Source organism: Pelophylax lessonae (genome assembly GCF_965119305.1).
Source record: "Pelophylax lessonae genome assembly, chromosome: 2".
Taxonomy (NCBI): domain Eukaryota; kingdom Metazoa; phylum Chordata; class Amphibia; order Anura; family Ranidae; genus Pelophylax; species Pelophylax lessonae.
This window is the reverse complement of record NC_138769.1, coordinates 330,704,624-330,726,809: the sequence shown is the minus strand read 5'-3', so window position 1 is coordinate 330,726,809 and position 22,186 is coordinate 330,704,624. Positions and strand designations below refer to the sequence as shown.

Genomic DNA, 22,186 nt, shown 5'->3' with positions numbered 1-22,186 from the left:
AACCAGGCCCTAAGAGTTACTTGCCACCAGTTGCCCCACCTAACCCCTATTATCTCATGAAATGACACTATTAAATGTTTTATGCGGAATTAAGTTACAAAAATAAATTTTAACCACAACAACTTTAGAAATATTAACATAAAGCATATTTCATTGATCTGACTGTGATAAATAAAATGATAAAATATGATTGGCTACTGTAGGCACTGTACACATCATTACTGTCTTGTTAAGTAAGTACGGTACTTTATTGCTATATTAAATATAGCATTTAGAAAATTAAAACCAATGAATGACACTTTCACTGATTTAGGATGCATAGAGACATATAGCGGAGCGCAGCACTGGACAGGGGAGCGGGAGCTTCCAAAGTTAACTTTTCCTATTAACAAGCTGTTAGGCAATCTGAGAAAACCAATCACCATCTTGTTAATAGGAAAAGTTAACTTTGGCAGCTCCCGCCCAAATCCCCTCCCCGCCCCCACCTCATCTAGCTCGTGTCTGACTCCCACTGTATGCCAGGCCCTGTTAAGAGAATGACAGGGGGCAAAGGCTAGGAGGAGAATCGGCTCCCGTTGGTGGAGGGGGATTATGTTGTGGGGTTGGACTTGGCCCCTTAGTTCCAGTGAAGGAACTCTTAAGGCATCAGCAACTATGTGTGAACAATGGACAAGACATGGATAACCGAGTTTGGGATGGAGGAACTTGACTGGCCTGCACAGAGTCTTAACCGAAATCCGACAGATCACTTTTGGGATGAATTAGAGCAGAGACTGCGAGCCAGACCTTCTCGTTAAACATCAATCCCAAATGCACTTCTGGAAGAATGGTGAAACTTTCTCATAGACACACTCCTAAACCTTAACCTTGTGGACAGCCTTCCTATAAGAGTTGAAGCTGTTATAGCTGCAAAGGGTGCGCCAACTCAATATTGAACCCTACGGACTAAGACTGGGATACAATTAAAGTTCATGTGCATGTAAAAGCAGGCTTTCCAATACTTTTGACAATATAGTGTATATATACACACATAGTTTGTATATATTATAGTAAACACCTGCTGGTATCACCACACAAAGTAGCCCCCTTCTTCTTTGACCCTCAAACCGAGGAAGGTCAAATTCAAAGGACCCACCCAAAAGACGACTGCTCCACTCTTAGCTAAACTTTTGAAGACGTAACAATATGTTATGGACTGTAATCTAGTATATAATACATGTATGTTTTTTTTTTATTAAAATAAAAACATACACACTCATATGACCCAAGTGCGGGTATAGCATTATTAAATGGAAGATAAAATATACAAGGTATATTTCCCATGCCACGTGAGGAGACCTATGAGTGTGTAAGGACCTAAATAAATTAAATTAAAATAGTGTGATTCGCAGCTGCTATAGTAAAGTGTGAGTGCTCAAAAATGGATGGAGTAATCAATAAATATGTGATTACCTATAGCGCTTGCTTAAAATGAATTGGTAAACAATCTGATAAATTACATACAAATCCCGTGATGAATTACAAATTGAATAATAAATAATGTATAATAGTGATGAGGTAAAATTGCAATAAATATGAAATACGGTAAAATAAAACTGTATATATATCAAAATATATAAGGACAGGTAATATAGAAAAATATCAATCACAAAAAATGTCCTTAGAGTGCAAAAATTAATAAATTCATGTGCAATTAAAATATAAGTGCAAGTAAAAAATTGAACACAGTAGTGACTCTAAAGACGTCTAGCCAATGACGAAACGCGTTAGGTGGAACGCACGTCCTGACGTCACACAAGCTCAGTGGAACGCAAGCCGGAAGTGCCGCTCTCCACCTCGTAGCTCACATTTCTTTACTCCATCCATTTTATAGCATTATTAAAGGATGTATAAAATGCCAGCAGGCATGAGGACAAAGTCACCAAACCAATCCTTCAATGTCTAAGGACATTGTGATGTCACAAGACCCACCTTGAAATTGTGTATGTGTACCTGCTGAGAACATTTTTTGATAGATTGTGTCCCCATAAACAGGAGGTAAGGAGTGTAATAGGCCTTCAGCTGAATAATAAGCTCATCATTTAGAGGCCATAATATTCAGTGTGTACAGTGTAATGTTAAAGCGCTTTTAACCGTTTGTACCCCAACTAGGAGCAGCTCAATCACTTCATCACTGAATCTTCAGATAAGCCACAATGTGTCTGACTGCAAGCAATGTTCCAAGGCCAGTTGTGATTCGGCAAAGTGGAAGGAATTTGACAAATGATATCCGGACATTCATACAATAAGCCAGAATGTTGCCAGTATTGCCAGACCTATGATAAAATACACTTATCTGTGCTCATGACTCCATGCAACAAAGTACAAAGCAAACTGCAGTTGCCTTTTGTAATAGCCCTATATAATTAATAGTTGTCCTGACTGGGAGTGCAAATCCAAGTGAGTGCAACAGATCTTAGTCAATTGAAATCCATAATGAGGAAATCAACCAGAGATCATAATGTTCAACAACATGCATACTGTAATGTAGCAAATGCTGTATGTTGCAGGTAGAGTCCCTTGACACTGGATGCCCACTAGGAGTGGCTCTAGAATCTTCAAAAAAGACACATTTTGTCTGAACACCAGTCAGACACTGTGGCTTATCTGAAGAAAATCATGCCCAACATTCCTCCATCTGGGACCCCTTCCAGAAAGAATGCCCTCTAATCAAGGTAACAGACTTAAGCTGGCCATATACTAATGGAATTATCTGCTGCCTCGTTCCTCCGCTATCTGCATGAGTGACTTCTAAAAGCTTTTCCGACTTCAAGAGATAAAAAAGTGAGGGAGGATGAGAGCTCAAGCATAGAGCCTATGGAGGGGGATGTGTCTTGTCCCTCCAGTCAGGGCTCAAAGCTCTCCTCACTGAGTTCTGCAGTGTGAAATTTCAAACCCCCCTCCCTTTCTATAGAGAAAAATGGCTGGTACACCTTATGTAGGAGGATTTGTCTCATCACGTTGCATCACCCGATGCTAGTCACTTCACTGGGTATATGTAAGGGTGTGCAATCCCTTTAACTTTATCAGAGGAAAAACCAAGGTAACTGGTTTCAGTAGCAGCCTCAGAACATAAGGAATGGGAACAGAATTGTATCCCAGAAAGATTAGGTTTATTTAAAGGAAATTACAGTAAAGGAAAACTGAATCCTGGTTAATGGATAAAAATCAAAATGAACAAAAAAGAGGAATGTTGTCTAAGACTCCTGATTGAAAGATATTCAGATACTTTTTAAAATAGAGTGGCTTGTCAGATGTGACAATCAAATGACTTATACCTAACTGGTCAGTTTTTCACCTTTGAGTCAAGATACGGGCACTGTAGCTGAAGCCTCTATTATCTTATCAGTGGATTTGCTTGATCTATGTGGTGTGTGCTTCCTGATTTTGGTATTGTGGTTGTTTCATGGAGTGAAACGTGCTCTTGGAGGGGCTGGCACCCAGTCTGAGAGAAGAACCGAGAGCAGAACAAATTGAAGGTGTTTAAATGGCGCCATTCTTTACATGTGGTTATATATCAGACAAAACAGCCATTAAAAATGACCAAGAATTCATGCTGTACTTACAAATTGTCTTTATTGGCACGGATAAAAGAAACACATATAAGCACTCCTAAAGCAGAACTAAACACATTGATTTAACGGTTTCCAAAAAACAGTTACATTCTAGACATGCCGTGAATGATGACTGTCACAGTTGATTGTGCTCTCAACCAAACTGTCAAGCCACCAACAAGCTGGTGTCATAACTGATCACAGGTGCAGCACCAGGAATGGCCTTGGATGCAAAGGCAGAGACGCAACAGGGGCTGAATATCTTTACGTTACACTTTACATTCAGAAAAAAAGAGAATGAAAGAGATAAAAACTAAATTTTGACTACCTTTACATAGGCAGTGTGCACTCAAAGGCTGAGGAGCCAATAGTTATGATGAGAAAATCAAACCTTTTTTGTCTGCTAGTGGAATTGTACATAAGTAGAAGCCAAGGGCCAAAAAACAAAAAGCTGTCTAGAAAATGAAGAAAACCACCAAACAAATTTGAGACCTAACAAAAAAAAAAAAAAGAAGAAGAAAAAGCATGAAAATAAAAGTATGATAAAGAAAAAACATATGTATATATTTGTCAAAATAAATTAATGTCAAATTAAAAACAAAGGTAATTAAAACTTTGAGGGTGAATGGCCAACAAGTTAGTGGCCAGTGGCTAACAGTGAAACACCAGGGGCTGATCTTACACCTGGGTTATCATTAAGAGTTGAGCTGGATCTACCCCCTTCATGGTAAGAAACTTGCTGTACAATGAAAGTAAGGAGTACTTGAATACCCGGAACTAAAGTTTGAATTTCCCTCTCCTTGTTCTCCTTAAGAAGCTGGATCTGTGAAAATTTATTAAATGAAACCCCTGGATCAATTGATACATGTTGTAGCCAAAAGTCTCCCTCATACAATTTGTGATCTACCTGACAGCCACCCTCCTGGATAAACTTGCTGCTGCTTGTTTGACCATTATAATTTATGGTCCTGGATATCTGGTAAGAAGCCTAAGTGTGAGGGGGCTGCTGGTGACGGATCCCTGTACTTTCGCTTTGCATGGATTTTTTCCTTTATTGCATTGTTTGTACCTATGGACTTTTTTGCATTTATGGACTTCGTTTTTGTGTTGCATTATTACTATTGAGTTTCATTTTGCGCAGGAAAACTTTTTCATTTTAATCTGCACAATTGAATGATATTTATTGCTGGTATGTTTATTTACTGCACTAATTGGAGCACTGCTTATTTTCTATTCATAATTTATCAACTGGTTTTATGGTTTGCTAAGTGGATCCTATTTTTCCTTATTTGTACGGAGCGTGGATTTTACTCTCTTTTCCTGTAAGGTCATGTGTTGTAACATCCAACGGTAATGACAGGAAGTTAAACAACTGACAAAATAGAGGTCCCCTAGAGACAGATTTTAGATGTCTGTGTTGTATCTCCCTTTTTTTCATTTAATGTGTAATTTATTAAATTTAAACCAGTATCATTTAGGTTTTCTAATCTGTGAAATATATATATATATTTTTTTAAGTCCTGTGGTGTAGTGAAACACACTCAAAAACTTAACACCTGGTGTAAAAAGAAAAGTGTGCACACAAAAGTGAGAACAGGAAAAAGTGCACAGGGTGTACACATGGTCCTCCTCCGAAGAGGAAGGACCCTTGCCCTGATCCTCCGGGGTACAAGGCTCCTGACAGGGACTGGGGTACTCACTGGCCCACATGGCCGAATTCTGTGAACTCATAGGGTTTCCAATGTTTTTTTGAATTTATGTAGCATTTTCTAGAACTGGGAATCTCCTATATTGGAGTGATCGAAAGCAAAAGGCATCTTTGTTATGATACAATGAACTGTGTTCCTGAAGCAAAGGGCCTAATTTACTAAACTGCTAGCTTGTGAAGAGAAGCAAAGGGAATATAAACATCCGGTTTCCTGAAAGGGAATATAAAGAATAGAACTTCTGCACGTAAAGGGATGCTGAAAATGGACAAAAGATACTTCACTGTATATTGTCTATTTCAGTGTTTCTCAACTCCGGTTCTCAGGGCACACTAACAGGCCAGATTTTAAGTATTATCTTGGGTAGATGCAGACTAGAATACTGCAATCACTGAGCAGCAAATTATATCACACGTGATGTATTTCAGTTTTCTTGCAAACCTTGGCCTGTTAGTGTGCCCTGAGGACCGGAGTTGAGAAACACTGGTCTATTTTCACAACCCAGCAATGCAGATGTAGCGTATTGGTGTGTCAAGCTATATGCAAATATTGCGACTGATCCACTTAAGAAATAGAGACCACCCACCTGGCAGAGAAGAGACTACTTCCTTTCCAGTATTTACTAAGCTTAGTGGAGAATTAGTGTATCTCCCTTTTCACATACATACATGTACACACAATTTCTGAAACTCTCCTAAGTACAATGCTTGCTATTTAAACTCAAAAAAAGTGCCTACTACAATAAACAATTGTAATTTAAAAAATATGAATATTTAAAAGAACTGCTTTCATTTATTTTTTTCTTTTCTCAAAAAAATGGAATTTCCCCTTTTTTCTGGTATCTGGTAAATGCCCCTAATCTGCAAATAATGTAAGGGAGTGGAATCTAAAAAATGAGAAAAACAACATTGTGAATTACTCAAATGACCACGTTTATATTATGTTACATTCCCATCGTGAGCTGCTTGTCCAAATGCTTCCAGGGTGAAGTATGACTGTATGTCTGCGTCTTTCAAAAGAACCGTATGGGAATGTGAAACAGCAGCCCATTCAAAATCAAATTATATTTAGCAATTAAATTCAAATTCATCACATATGTGGATGTGTGCAGTGGTGTTTATTTGGAAAATAAATGGGAATTTAGAGCGGAGAAAAGTCGCTTTCCTTTTATGGGGATTTAAAGTACGCAGAGCTCTCACATTTAGTTTTATGGCTAATTTAGATGTACAGCAGAATATGCAGTCTTGGCATTCTTTGAAGACTAGGCCTCCATCCTAGTGCTTGCAATCTATATATAGTATAGTAGCATTAGTGCCTCCCTTTTTCAAAGGATTAAATTTGTCAGAAAAAGAAAAATGTCATTTAGCATGGATTCATTTATCATCATAAATGATCACATAACACTGGGGGGGAAATTCTTCATCTTGGTGTTGTTTATATACAATGGATATCAGAGGTGTGCACTCATTAGCACATGCTAATGTCCAATGTATTTATTTGAAAGGAATGTATTGAGTTGTTCCATATCTCTTCCTTTTTATTATATGCGGGAAAAAATAATAAAATTTAAAATGTTGTATTTATTTTTAGTTAAATTTGAAAAACCAGAAAAGCAAAAATAACACTGCGCTAGAGTACAGAAGAGCTGAAATACACACTCCAAACTCTATTACGACAAAAAGTGCAGCGCTAAAATACCAAATCAATGTTCATATAAAAACGGTGCTAAAAAAAAGTCCATAAAGATAAGTATTATACGCCGGATCCACAAAGGTAGTCTTAGCCAAGAAAGAATCACCGGTGAAGATAGATATATATGGTAAAGTAAAGGGTGATTAGAAATTGAATGCTTCACATCCAAAGTGAGCATATAAATCTCTTTACCAGACCATAAGACCACTAGATAATAGGTGGTATATTTAGGCATAACCAGGTGGATCTCCCACGGATCGTGTTGGATAAAAAAACGCTCAGAAGATTAAGAAATGAAATCCCGAAAAAAATTTAAAAAAACAAAACGCTCCTATAGTGTATTAAAGGATGACAATTTTAATGAAGAATAAAAATGATGCACTTACAAACTTCAAAGTAAGAATTGTCATATAAGATAAACAAGTTGCGGGGTTCCTGTAGGTTTGTCCTTGTGTTGACAGCACCGGCAAGGAAACCAGCCAATCGAGTATCGTTAGCGCAATGACATCACTGTTGTGGACCACGCCCAATACGTTTCGTCACAGATAACATCCTCTGGGGTTGGCTGATACTACCTTTGTGGATCCAGCATTTAATACTCATCTTTATGGTCTTTATTTGTGAATTACCGCATGTGGACTTTTAATATTTACTTCTGGCAACTAGCAAATGGCACATTCAAGGCAGTTTTTGTGTCAATTTACTGCTGTGCTGTGAACAAACTATTATAATTTGGCCTCCTGCTGTTCAGCTTTATTCAAACAAATATATAAATGATAAGAGGAGGGGGACATCTCTCCTCTAACAGAGCCCCATGTATATTTTCAGTTAAAGAGAGACAGTCTAGAGGCAGCTATATGATACCGTGTTGACTCCAGATCCTGTTTTATGTCTTTTGGGATAGGTAAATTCTAATAACCTGGATTGTGATCAGACAGTGGCTATTATGAGATCTCTTTTTATAATACGGAAGCTGCTAGCCTTCCATTGGGTTTCACCCAACCCTCCTACCCTTGGGGACTGGATTCAGAAAATGAATATATATGTAATGTTTGAAAAATACACTTATGTTCAGCGCAACACCTTTAAGAAGCTTGAAAGGATATGGAGAAAATGGATAGATGCATCACATTCCTATTTCCATTGAAATCCATAATAAAGACTGGGCACACTTTTAGTAGAGGGGGAAGGCCTGTCAAAAAGTTTTCTTATATACTATTTGTTCTGGAGTATTTCTGAATATTTTTTTAATATCTGTGAATATCTTGGGAAAATTGGATGATGATGTATCAAATGTACTGATGCGGATACTGTTTAAAGTTTTTTTGTTGTGTTTTTATTTATTTGTTAGAAAAACTTAAAATATAAAATCTGAATAAAAAAAAAAAAAAAGAAGAGAGATCATGTAGATTAGCAGCTAATGGGCTTTTTTACTTGAATGCTCAGTATACTTTGCAAACAAACCATAGTGGAACCACTCCTGTTAAAAGGTTACAGTAGTGATGATAAGAGGTAATGATTTTGTAGAAATGATTAAAACTATAAAGCATAACTCCAGTCACAAATAAAAAGACAAAAATTAAAATCCTAATAAAAGATATAATAAAAATTAGCCGTTTCTGCATTATTTACCTTTGAATCAACAGCTGTCTTTGACAGTAGTTTATTTCTACCACTAGATGTCTTCTCTCTTATAGCCGGCATCATATATGTATCTTTCTCTGAGCCCGAGCTGTAATGGACGGGTCCCAGCCTGTGACTGGAGAAGAAGCGCAGTAATGAGCTCATCTCCTTGTCACACTGTTTTCTCCTCCTATCAGCACGCTTCTTGTCAGCTGTTTTCTCCTCCTATCAGCACGCTTCTTGTCAGCATATTCATTTACTGGCTCTGTGTGTTGCTTCTTCCTTTCATACTTCAGCCCTGATGTACAGGGACTAGAAGAGGCTGATACAAGCTAAAATGACAAAAATAAACTGCTTGCATTTAAAAAAATGATATTCAATGGTGTGTTACTGTTCATAGAAAACTATTTATCTTCAACGAAAATGGTAGAAATTATTACTGACATTTTTTACATTAAATGGGCTATGCTGCGAATAAAATCAACTTTTTGAGAAATACATTATAAAAAATAAATAAAAATGGCAGTGGCTTTGTTGCACAAACATGTCCACATAAAGAATTGCTCAGTAAATGTTTACTTTTGGGTCATGCTGCATCATGTTAAAACTCAAACAGCAGCCCTGGTTGATTGATGCTATAGTCTCGGTTGTTTTTGCATCAATTTCCCAGGTTGGCCTCCTGCCCATGTAAAGTTGTAACACAAATATAAAGCAGCAATTTTTTATGGGAGCTAGATACATGTCATCATCAAGCTTCTATGTTTAGTAGTGTACAAACCTTTCAAAAATGCTTTATAGAAGCACTTTAGTTTTATTTACACCCTTAGTGCTACACTCATGGGAGATATAAAATTTACAATTTAATCAAACTATTTGCATAAATATGTATTTTGTACAGAGCTAAAATAAGGATATTAATCTGTACTTCACACAATGGATAATACTGTGTCCTTCACACACTGGGAAAGCCCATTAGAACACTATTTCTTTGTATACTGCTCTCAGTAATAGAAAGTGACCACAGAGTGATGATGACCTCATGAGTGTCCTGATTGTCCTTTATTGTCCAATCACAGGTTGGGTACAAGTAGCTGACCAAGCTGCATTACTTAACTGCAGTAAACAAAAGTGATAATGCCATCTTGTATATGTAACTGTTCACATAGATTTCAGGTTTACCAATGTTTGCATCTTACAAACAACTTAACACACTTAATGTTTCCATTTTCTCACACATTTTTTGCAACTTTGAGACTGTAGAACAATACAGCCAGCCATAGATGGATCCAATCTCATGTGATTTCATCCATCTATGGGCAGGCTGGTTGTACTGAAGTCAGTTCATCGACTGATTTGACGGGAGTCACTTTGGTTGGGGAGCCCGTGGAACCCAGCTTACCTAGGAGAGGTTAAGAAATCTCTCTCTCTCAGCTCCCTAAGCCCCTCTTATGTGTAAGTCACCCTGTGTCTATTAGGGTGACCAAGGAAATGATGGACAGGTACTTAATGGACACTGAGAATATGGTTTGGATTACTAAAATGGGACAGTAATATTTATCCACAATATCGCTCAAGGAATTTATGAAGACTCTGGGACTCCAGGCCGAGCTGCCTATTGCCAAGAAGAGACTGCTTCACACAGTCAGACTCATAGCAGATGCTAATATCATCAGCTCAACCACCTGTCTTCCACATATTGTTGAATATGCTGATTTACTCACCTGTTATCTACTGTGAGTTCTGTGTTTACACTTATGATAATGTGTATTGTACTTCAGGAGCACGAGGACGACAGTCTGCTAGTTAATTAGCTCAGGTTGATTGAATCACTGTCATCTATTAGTTGCTGGTGGAAAAGTAGAATACTGTTTGTGTTGGTTGTTCTTTAGATAAGGTAATTATATTTCTGTACACAATTTCATCTGCATATGATAATGTAATCAGGATCCTGACCCCGTGTGGTAATTTGATCAGGAGGGGGATGTTTCCCTGTGCTGTATATATTGTGTGTGAGTCTGTTCAATAAAGTTGTATATTCCAGGTCTATACAAGCTAAATTACGTCCAGTCTTGTATGGAGGGGAAGTCTCTGTGCTCAGACTGGAGGAAAAGGTATTTCAACGGAAGAACATTGTTGATCGCGGTTCCATTACAACTGATTTCAGTACAAACAGCTTGTTGGATTTCTTGCACGCAATCATTGTGCTCTGTAGCAGGGATGGCTCCCCACTGGCAAAACACAATAGCACTGTGGAAATGATTCCCCCATCAACATTGAATGTGTTGATGGAGAAATCAAGGGATTCTCGTTGCCGTAATGAAAATTGGATAATCTATGGCTTGCTTTAGTCCCACATTCCATAGTTTTTTTTTGTTTGTTTTGTTTTGTTAGGGCACAAGTCATGTTAGGTATTGGGTCAGATGACAGCAGATGACATTTTAAATCATTGTCATGCTCAACTGTGAATTTTTTTCTATAAGGTGCATACTGCAAAGAATAAAGCAGCTTAAAGAGGTTGTAAACCCCTTTTGTTTACATTTACCTATAGGTAAGCCTACATTAAGGCTTACCTATAGGTGCTATAAATATCTCCTAAACTTGCACCGTTTAGGAGATATTTACAGTGCATGCAGCCGATGACGTCATCGGCGCATGCGCTCTGAAGGAACAGCCACCCGTGCCGTTCCTTCAGATCCCAGTGCCGTGAACGGCGGCTCCCGCGCACATGCGTCGGAGTGGTGTAATTGCGCCCCCGGCCAATCAGATGGCCAGAGGACGAAATCCAGGAAGCAGGACGGCCGGACATGTCGGCCGTCCTGTCGGCACTGAGGGGGCTTTGTTTTTAGGTAAGTACTTCATAATGAGCTAGTATGCGATGCATACTAGCTCATTATGCCTTTGTCTTTACAGGTTGTTTTTTTTCCACATTTTTTAAACGGGTTTACTTCCTCTTTAAGCAATACCTATAAATATGTATGTGACATCAGCTAAAAACAAAATTGGTAAACTGTACAAATATGAATATACTTATATATGAATATAACAATATATGAACCACTAGGACCGTGGTCTCCAAACTGCAGTCCAGGGGCAGAATGCAGCTCTTTACTTGCCTTTTTCCAGCCCTTGGGCTACTATTCCTCCCATGGACACCAACAATTGGGTAATATTCCTTCCACTGAAACCAATAATGGGGAACTATTCTTTACATTGACACCAATGATAAGGCACTATTCCTCTCACTCACTCCAGTGATGGGGCATTATTTCTCCTACTAACATCAATGATGGGCCACTATTCCTTCCACTGATACCAACGATGGGGCACTATTTCTCCCACTAATGCCAAGAATGGGGCACTAATTCTCCCACTGACACCAACGATGGGGCACTATTCCTCCCACTGACACCAAGGATGGGGCACTAATAGTTCCTATAATACCAAAGATGGGACATTGTTTACTTCCACCAATGGCAAAACATTTTCAACTCCAGTCTGGCCCCCTAAAGTCCAATAAACTGGCCCTTTGTTTGGAAAGTTTGGAGACCCCTACTCCAGGATAATGATGTAATAAAAATAGTACAATTGGAGTTAAGCATTCCTTTTAGTAAGTCAGGTTCAGTTCAGCTGAGTGTTTGACCTATTCTGCCATCTATTAAAAAAGATTACACAATCTTGTTTACTTGTGCTTCTTAACCCATGTTCAATATGGCCAAATCTTAAAAACAAAATCACACAATTTATTTTCTGGTGCAACATGATCCAATCAAAAGAGATTTGGGGGGATCTCAGCATGTTTCTAAATGATTTCTAATGACTTGGCCCTATATCAGTTCCACAGTCAGGCATAATATTTGCAAAAGTGAGAAATTCAGCACTGTTGCAATTCTCCCTAGTACTGGGTGTCCCTCAAAGACCAATGCAAGAGTACTCTATATAATCTTGAAAGCGATAAATGGGAAACACAAGGGTGACACCTAAGGATCTGCACATATCTCCTAATCATGTCTGCATTCATTAGTTTACTCCAATAAAAACAATAAACAGGAGTGGTGTTTATGAAAGTTTACCATGGTGGAAAACACTGGTCTAAAATAAAATTTTAAGGAAAAAAAGTTGAACCTTTTTTAAATATTATTTTTGGAGAGAACAGTGCATGCATACGTAAAAACATTATCCCAGTAGTGAAAGAAAGTAAAGAAAGTATAATGATGTAGGAATGTTTTTTCTTCCTCACCTACTCAGTCATATTCAGTTAGTGAGGATCAAATCAATTCCTGTTCTGACTTTATTCCCATTGAAATGTTTTTTTTTTTTTTTTTTTTTTTAAATTCTATTTATTCAATTTTTCATTCCCATTGACATATTGACAGGAATAGATCAACCTAAGAGTGGCTAAAACAGAAAGAACTCTAGAATTTTAGATTGGTCATGTAAATTCTTGATCTCATTCTCGTTAAAATGCTGTGGTGGTAATAATTCAGATTGCTGACCCGGTTCAAAGCACCCCCCCCCTCTTTTATCCCTGGTGCAGGTTTCCTTTCCCTTCTCCATCTACCCCTCTGTCAGGTCACCTGTGGGACCAAGTTAGCAGCACACCGTGGAGGTTGTGGACCCAACGGCTAAATGCTGAGGGTCGATGGTTCTGAGAAGCAGCTACACAGGGTCGCAGCCACGGTCCTGGACATGGAGTTACAGCATAAAATTCCTCAGGGCGCGGAGTCTAAGAGCCAGCAAGTTTTCACCAGGGCCCTTGATGGTGAGGATGGACTTAGCTGCAGCTGACTTCAGGTCGTGGCCTCCAGGGTGAATGGAGAGGAAACAGCAGTCCAGGGCAACAAGGGATAGTCGGGAGAACAAGCCGAAGGTCAGGGCAACAAGCAGACAGGGATGGTCAGGCGAGCAAGCCAAAGTCGGTACACGAGAGTCAAACGTAGAGCACATGGCAGGAATCAATCAGGGAAGCCTTCACACATTCGTTGCTTGGGCAAGGTTGGCTTGCAGCGCACGGGTTAAAATAGTGTTTCCTGTTAGAGGCTGGGGTGAAGCCTGCTGAGAAAAAATTACTTAAACACACAGTTGTGAGAGCACGGTCCCTTAAACTGATACACAGACCAGAGAGGTAAGCAGATAGTCAGGGCATGAAACATTACTGCAAATTCATGACACACCCTATCCTATGGACAAGGACTAAACCTACAGCCGCATTACCTCTCTCCACTCTGCTCTCATATGGTGACTAGTTTCAAAGTGTATCTAGTGTAAACTGATGCAAGTCTGTTGTTTATTCTTCATACCTGGGTTGGATCTGTTCTCATTTAGTGATACCTTACTTTTGTATGTTGAAAAACTCAATAAAGTTTCTTTAAAAAAAAAAGTTGTGGTGTGGTCTAAAGTATTGTGTTTAAGACAGGGTAAGCCAAAATATATGGTTTGCATATAAAAATGGGCCAAAACCTCCTAACCACGCACCATGGTTTTATTGCACATTATAGCAGTATCTTTATTGAGATGAGCACTTACATATACATATGGTAGTGGAACATGTTCTGTGCATTAATAAACATATAGTGAATAATGCACCTACTTACGTGAAATCACCAGCAGCACAAGTGAAATAAATGAAGTAATAAACAGAAATAGTTAATTAATAAACAAAAAATGTGAAGCAAGTACTTCTATCTATGGGAGTACTAATATAACTGCAAGTCCAAAACTATTAGTAACGTGATAAGTGCAAAGTCCAAAAATTAAGTGAGTCCAAGATTGGGTTTTTGGACTATGCACTTCATTTTTGGACTATGCACTTATCACGTTACTAATATTTTTGGACTTGCAGTTATTATAATACTCCCATAGATAGGAGTACTTGCTTCAAATTTTTTTTTTATTAATTACCTATTTCTGTTTATTACTTCATTTATTTCACTTGCGCTGCTGGAGGTTTCACATAAGTAGGTTCGTTATTCACTATATGTTTATTTTTGATTTTTTTTGAAGCAGCGGCATACATTTATTTCTATTGATTTATGTTAATTGAATTTTAGCGCAAGATATTTCTATTTTATTTGATTTATTTTATGTGCATTTTCTGTTAAATTATAGTGCCTTTTAATTTTTAATTAGATAACATCAGATCCTATGAGCCATTCATGTGGAAATCCAGATATTTGTTTTGTTTAACCTAAACTAACCTATACAGTATCTCACAAAAGTGAGTACACCCCTCTCATTTTTGTAAATATTTTATTGTATCTTTTCATGGGACAACACTGAAGAAATGGCACTTTGCTACAATGTAAAGTAGTGAGTGTACAGCTTGTATCACAGTGTAAACCTGCTGTCCTCAAAATAACTGATCACACAGCCAATAATGTCTAAACCGCTGGCAACAAAAGTGAGTACACTCCTAAGTGAAAATGTTTAAATTGGGCCCAACTAGCCCTTTTTCCTCCCCGGTGTCATGTGACTCGTTACTGTTACAAGGTCTCAGGTGTGAATTGGGAGCAGGTGTGTTAAATTGGTGTTATTGCTCTCACTCTCTCATATTGATCACTGAAACGTCAACATGGCACCTCATGGAAAATGACTCTCTGAGCATCTGAAAAAAAGAAATGTTGCTCTTTATAAAGATGGCCTACGCTTTAAGAAGATTGCAAAGACCCTGAAACTGAGCTGCAGCACGCCGGCCAAGACCATACAACAGTTTAACAGGACAGGTGCCACTCAGAACAGGCCTCGCCATGGTCGACCAAAGAGGTTGACTGTACATGCTCAGCGTCATATCCGGAGGTTGCTTTGGGAAATAGACGTATGAGTGCTGCCAGCATTGTTGCCAAGGCTGAAGGAGTGGGGGGTCATCCTGTCAGTGCTCAGACCATACGCCACACACTGCATCAAATTGGTCTGCATGGCTGTTGTTCCAGAAGAAAGCCTCTTCTAAATATGATGCACAAGAAAACACACAAACAGTTTGCTGAAGACAAGCAGACTAAGGACATGGATTACTAGAACCATGTCCTGTGGTCTGATGAGACTAGGATAAAATTATTTGGTTCAGATGGTGTAAAGCGTGTGTGGCAGCAACCAGGTGAGGAGTAAAAAGACAAGTGTGTCTTGCCTACAGTCAAGCATGGTGGTGGCAGTGTCATGGTCTGGGGCTGCATGAGTGCTGCCGACACTGGGGAGCTACAGTTCATTGAGGGAACCATGAATGCCAACATGTACTGTGACATACTGAAGCAGAGCATGATCCCCTCCCTTTGGAGACTGGGCTGCAGGGCAGTATTCCAATAAGATAATGACCCCAAGCACACCTCCATGTTGACCACCGCCTTGCTAAAGAAGCTGAGGGTAAAGGTGATGGACTGGCCAAGCATGTCTCCAGACCTAAACCCTTTTGCGCATCTGTGGGGCATCCTCAAACAGAAGGTGAAGGAGAGCAAGGTCTCTAACATCCACCAGCTCAGTGATGTCCTAATGGAGGAGTGGAAGAGGACTCGGTGGCAACCTGTGAAGCTCTGGTGAACCCTATACCCAACAGGGTTAAGACAGTGCTGGAAAATAATGGTGGCCACACAAAATATCGACACTTTACTGTCCAATTTGGACATTGTCACTTAGGGGTGTACTCACTTTTGTTGCCAGCAGTTTAGACATTAGTGTGTTGAGTTATTTTTAGGGGACAGCAAATATACACTGTTATACAAGCTGTACACTCACTACTTTACATTGTAGCAAAGTGTAATTTCTGCAGTGTTGTCACATGAAAAGATATAATAAAATATTTACAAAAATATGAGGGGTGTACTCACTTTTGTGAGATATTGTATCTATGTCATTGTTTTTCTTGCTCAGAGTTTGATTAGTATATGGTTGACAGAAGAGTTGTTTACACTATGGGAAGGCATCAGAAAATTAGAAATGGAGTAGCTAAAATGTCAAACACCACCTTATGCTGAGCTTTTGTGTGCCAGGTGTAATATAATAGGATTTATTATGTGTCAAATACTATATAAAAAGTCATATTTGGTGCCAATTAAATTTTGCTATTACAGATTTAAAGCCACAAAGCTTGTGCAACCTTTACAGCTCAGTACAGATGAGTACAGAGAAGACATGAATTTAGCAAATTTACTTTTGAATGTGTTCACTAATTCCACATTGTGACACTACAAGGCAAACTTAGAAAAACAACACAAGTCATTTAAAATGACTAGCATAAGAAAGGAAGCTTAAAAACAAAAATGGTCACTTTGTGCACTGGAATATTATTTAAGTAATATATATAATAAGTCTAGGCACTACCCATCAAAATAAGGCCTCGTAACTGAGAAGCATTTGTCAAGCTGGCAAAGACTTCTTTCTTAACCACTTCAGCTCCGGAAGGTTTTACCCCCTTAATGACCAGGCCATTTTTTGCGATTCGGCACTGCGTTGCTTTAACTGACAATTGCACGGTCGTGCAATGCTGTACCCAAATAAAATTGATGTCCTTTTTTCCCACAAATAGGGCTTTCTTTTGATGGTAGTTGATCAATTTTTGCGCTATAAACAAAAAAAGACCAACAGTTTTGAAAAAAAGTAACAATATTTTTTGAATGAATTTATTGATCACGTGGTAAAATGTGAATGTGCTATGGGGAACAGGTCTCTCCTTTATTATAAGATCGACGTCTAGTGACGATAGATCGAAGATAATGAGCATATATATATATATATATATATATATATATATATATATATATGGAAACCCCTTTGGTTGACGATTAAACTGAGTTGGAAGGAAGGTTCCCCCTTTCCTATTTCTTTCCCTGTCCTTTCCTCCCTCCCCCCCCCTTTTTTTTTTTTGCTTTTTTTTGTTTTGTAGGTAAAATGCTATGATCAATAATTTTATTGCAACATTTTATGTTGATATTTGTTTTTTTTTTTTTTGTATATGTGTATTATTATTTTGTGGAAAATTACAATAAAAGAGATTTTGAAAGAAAAAAAATCTAATTTCTTTATCAGTTTAGGCCAATTTGTATTATGCTATTTTTGGTAAAAAAAAAATCCCAAAAAGCATATAATAATTGGTTTGCACAAAAGTTATAGCATTTACAAACTATGGGATAGGTTTATGGACTTTTTAATTTTTTTATTAGTAATGGTGGCGATCAGCGATTTTTAGTGGGACTGCGACATTGCGGCGGACAAATCTGACACTAAGTGAGAGTTTTTGGGGACCAGTGACACCAATACAGTGATCAGTGATAAATAATATGCACTGTTACTGTATAAATGACACTGACAAGGAAGGGGTTAACATCAGGAGGCAATCAAGGTGTAAGTGTGTTCCTAAGGAGTGTTTTCTAACTGTGGGGGCAGTGAACTGACTGCAGGAAGGGAGAGATCGGTGTTCCTGATTACTGAGAACACATGATCTCCCTTCCTATCTGACAGAACAGCCGTCTGCCTTGTTTACATAGGGAGACAGCCATTCTGTCAGTCTCCTTGACAATCACGGGAGGCCAGCGGCCGTGTCTAATCACAGCAAAAGTGCGGCTCCGGCGGCGCGCCCCCCCTAGACCCTTAAAGCAAAATCGCCTATATATACGTGATTTTGCGCTTAAGGGCTGCCCTGTCGCAGTATATATATGGTGGGCAGTCCAAGTACTGACCTGAGCGCCATCGCAATCCAGAGATGTCAACCAGTCCCTCAGCCGCCCGGGACTCTCCCTCCTGATTGGCTGAGACACAGCAGCGGTGCCATTGGATCCCGCTGCTGTCAATCAAAGTCAGTTAGCCAATCAGGAGAGATTTTAATTTAATAAGGTGTGCGTGCGTATATTACAACTAACTGGTAACAAAACGCCTTCTTAAAAAACTATTTTTGTCATTTGAACATCTTACTGCTTGTAATTTGAACACCACCATTTTGTCATTTGACTCAAAATTCATTCAAATAAAAATAAAAAGAGTAAGATCATTAAATACCCTTTCCTGCCTTCTTAGTTTTTGGTGTATCTTTAGTGTATGTGTTGTTTTTTGAGTTTTTTTTAGACAACAGTAAAAGAGTTGCTATTTCTGTTGTCTAAAAGCACCAAACAAAAACCTAAAAAGCCATGTCAAGCACTAAAAGACTTTAAAATGCCTGGAATGACCCTCAAACACCATTGTTTTACCTTCTCTTTTAACCTCAATATATTTAACCTATAAGTGATTTTTATTTTTTACAAAAATGGCAAATATTTATTTTGTAGATTTTGTTGCAGCCAAGCAAAATCATTCATGCCCACTGCTAGGTATGCCATATATGCTGGCAAAAAATAAAAAACGATATTTGATCTGTTGTGGTATGGTTTCTAGAGTTTAGTATCAAATATACAATGACTAAGTATAATAAAATATGCAAAGCCATATCTGCAGCAAAGTCTAATACATAATAAGATCTGATGATTTTTATAATTTGCAGCACCTTATGAGTTTATAGCTTTACACCTTTGTAAACAAGCAATTATTGAATTATAATTAATTCATAATTCGTTCTTTTTTATCTTTACAGATACACCCCCGATGCTTCCAATGGATCTTAAAGGAGAACCTGGCCCAGCAGGAAAACCTGGTCCAAGGGGACCACCAGGACCACCAGGACCCCCAGGAAAACCAGGCATTGGAAAACCTGGCTTACACGGACAACCAGGCCCTGCTGGTCCTCCTGGTTTTTCCAGTATTGGAAAACCTGGTTTACCTGGAATGCCTGGTAAAAGTGGACCGAAGGGATTACCTGGTTTGAAAGGGGAACCTGGAATGAGGGGTGAACTAGGACCTAGAGGGTTACCTGGTTCTCCCGGTATTCCTGGTCCTTCAGGAATCTCCACTAATGGAAAACCAGGTGTACAAGGTTCTCCTGGGCAACCAGGCATTAGGGGTGAACCAGGGCCAAAGGGTGAACCAGGACTTCGTGGAGAGAAAGGTGGTAAAGGAGAATCTGGGATTGGAAAACCAGGAATTCCTGGAATTCGAGGGCCTACAGGTCCATTGGGGCCCATGGGGCCACCTGGTCCACAAGGGAATGGAAAACCAGGCCTAGTTGGATTACCCGGGGCTCCTGGAGACAAAGGAGATGTAGGTCCACCTGGGGTACCTGGTGTAGGGGGACTGCCAGGACCTCAGGGCCCACCAGGAAAATCTGGAGTTGATGGCATTGGTAAACCAGGCTTAGATGGATTACCAGGATTACAAGGACCAGTGGGTCCTAAGGGGGAACCAGGCATTCGAGGTTTGCCAGGTTTACCAGGATCACCAGGATATGGAAAGCCTGGTCTACCTGGTTTGAAAGGGGATCGAGGACCTTCTGGGATGCCAGGTGCAACAGGAGATAAAGGTGAGCAAGGTGTAGATGGTGAATTAGGTGAACCAGGGCCGCAGGGAATTATTGGGCCACCAGGACTACCTGGATTAATGGGGTTACCTGGAAAAAATGGTTTGCCTGGCTTGAAAGGTGACGTAGGACCTACTGGTCCTCCAGGTTCACCAGGACTTCCAGGAAACCAGGGTCCCAGTGGATTTGTGGGTAAACCCGGGATACCTGGTGAAAGGGGTCTTCCTGGAACCCAGGGACTTCAAGGGCCAACTGGACCAAAGGGAGATGGTGGGTTAATGGGACTTCCAGGTTTGCCAGGTCAAGTAGGTAGCCCAGGGTTCAAAGGAGAAGGAGGAATTCCAGGACAACCAGGTCCTAGAGGTCCAGCAGGCATTCCTGGGCTGCAGGGGGCATTAGGCCCTCTAGGCCCACAAGGACTACCAGGTCTGAAGGGGGAGCCGGGACTACCTGGACTACCTGGTAACAGCATAACTGGTCAACCAGGTCCTCTTGGCCCCATGGGCCCACCTGGAGTTGCAGGTCCCCCTGGTTTAAATGGGCAGCCTGGGCTTCCAGGTCCACCTGGGCCACCTGGTCCACCAGGAATATATGGTGATGGAACCATTGCTGGTCTACACTTGCCTGAAGGTGGTGTGGAAGGAGGTTCTGTTGGGAACGACAAACCTGAAAAGCCTCAGTACGGCACTGGAGAACTGTCTGCTAAAATAGCCCCTGCATTCACTGCCATCCTGACTACACCATTTCCTCCATCTGGCATGCCCATAAAATTTGAGAGGACTTTGTACAATGGTCACAATGGTTATAATCCTCTTACTGGAATGTTTACTTGTACTGTTCCTGGAATCTATTATTTCGCTTACCATGTACACATAAAAGGCACCAACATCTGGGTTGCTTTGTATAAGAACAATGTGCCTGCTACCTACACGTATGATGAATATAAGAAAGGTTATATGGACCAAGCTTCTGGAAGTGCAGTACTAGAACTTAAAGAAAATGACCAAGTTTGGGTTCAAATGCCGTCAGATCAAGCCAATGGATTATACTCAACAGAGTACATTCATTCTTCTTTCTCTGGCTTCCTCCTCTGTCCTACATAATGGACATACCTTTCCACCCTTAGTTATAAACTATCTTTGAAAAAATGACATGCAAAACAAATGAAAACTTATCTATCCATACATATATATCCACTGGGAAAAAAAGCACAGAGAAGACATGAATACTTGTTTGAGGGGTCAAATTGAAGCAAGACCTTTCTAAGTTCCTCTTCTGACAAAGTTGCATTAAGGTCACATTCTTACAGAGTGACCTAAAACAGAACAGGCCAGCAAGCTTGTGGCACAAATGGCCATACTATGCAATTTGATGTTCTTCAGCTTAGAACATAATGGAATTTTCAGATCTTCCCTCAGAATTGTGTTTTTTCTTTGTAATTTATCTGCATCTGCAACATGTGTTGATTAGTATTGTAGTTTAAGAACACTGCACTTACACGCAATGAGGATGGTTCTGCCAGGTTGACCACAGTTTCAAATTTTCCGTATTCTGCCTATTAAGAAATGTACACTCTTTATACTTTTTTTTTCTTTTTGTATTGCATATGTAATGTTGTGTTTGATGGCATCATAAAAGGTATGAACAAAGTCAGAAAAACTTTGGGTATAGGTTTGTTTAGTTCTGTACAATACAAAGATTCAGAGATAACATTTACCTAGGTTATCTGGTAACTTTTTGCTTTGTGAACTAAGTACTAAGCAAACAAAAAAGGTGAAATGGGAGTTCTACTGTGAAATATTTGGCCCAGGGGACAGCCTTAAATCAGTTATTTCGTTTAGATGCATTGCTATCTTCAGGGCAGACTTGCTCAATTTTTTATAACAGTGGACTCTCAATTAACACAGTCCTGTTAATTCATCTTCAGGCCTTAAGCAGACCATACATGTTGCAAATTTCTTCTCTGCAACCACGGGTTTCAGGAAAGAAACTCCTTCAATTCCCCCATCAACACAGACAGTGTTGACAGGAAAATCCCTCCTACATAGTCATTGTATTCTCTCAGCAGAAGGGGGCTCCAGCGGAAGAAAGTGATTATTGCTAGCGGCTATAGCAACCACTAGCAATAATCACATGTAAGATCTGGCAGGCTAGTCGTACCCAAGTTGATCAATCAATCAACTTGGTACATTAGGCCTGCCCATACA

General features: G+C 39.5%; 1 protein-coding gene across 1 annotated transcript in view; it reads left to right on the top strand.

The window, feature by feature from the left end:
- Positions 1-21,940, top strand: part of COL8A2 (collagen type VIII alpha 2 chain) — a 218,350-nt gene extending 196,410 nt beyond the window's left edge. The window contains exon 4 of the mRNA XM_082246680.1: positions 19,161-21,940. Within this exon, the coding sequence (XP_082102806.1) occupies positions 19,161-21,082 (1,922 nt within the window). The 3' untranslated portion in view covers positions 21,083-21,940. The remainder of the gene's footprint in view (positions 1-19,160) is intronic.
- Positions 21,941-22,186: the final 246 nt, after the last annotated feature.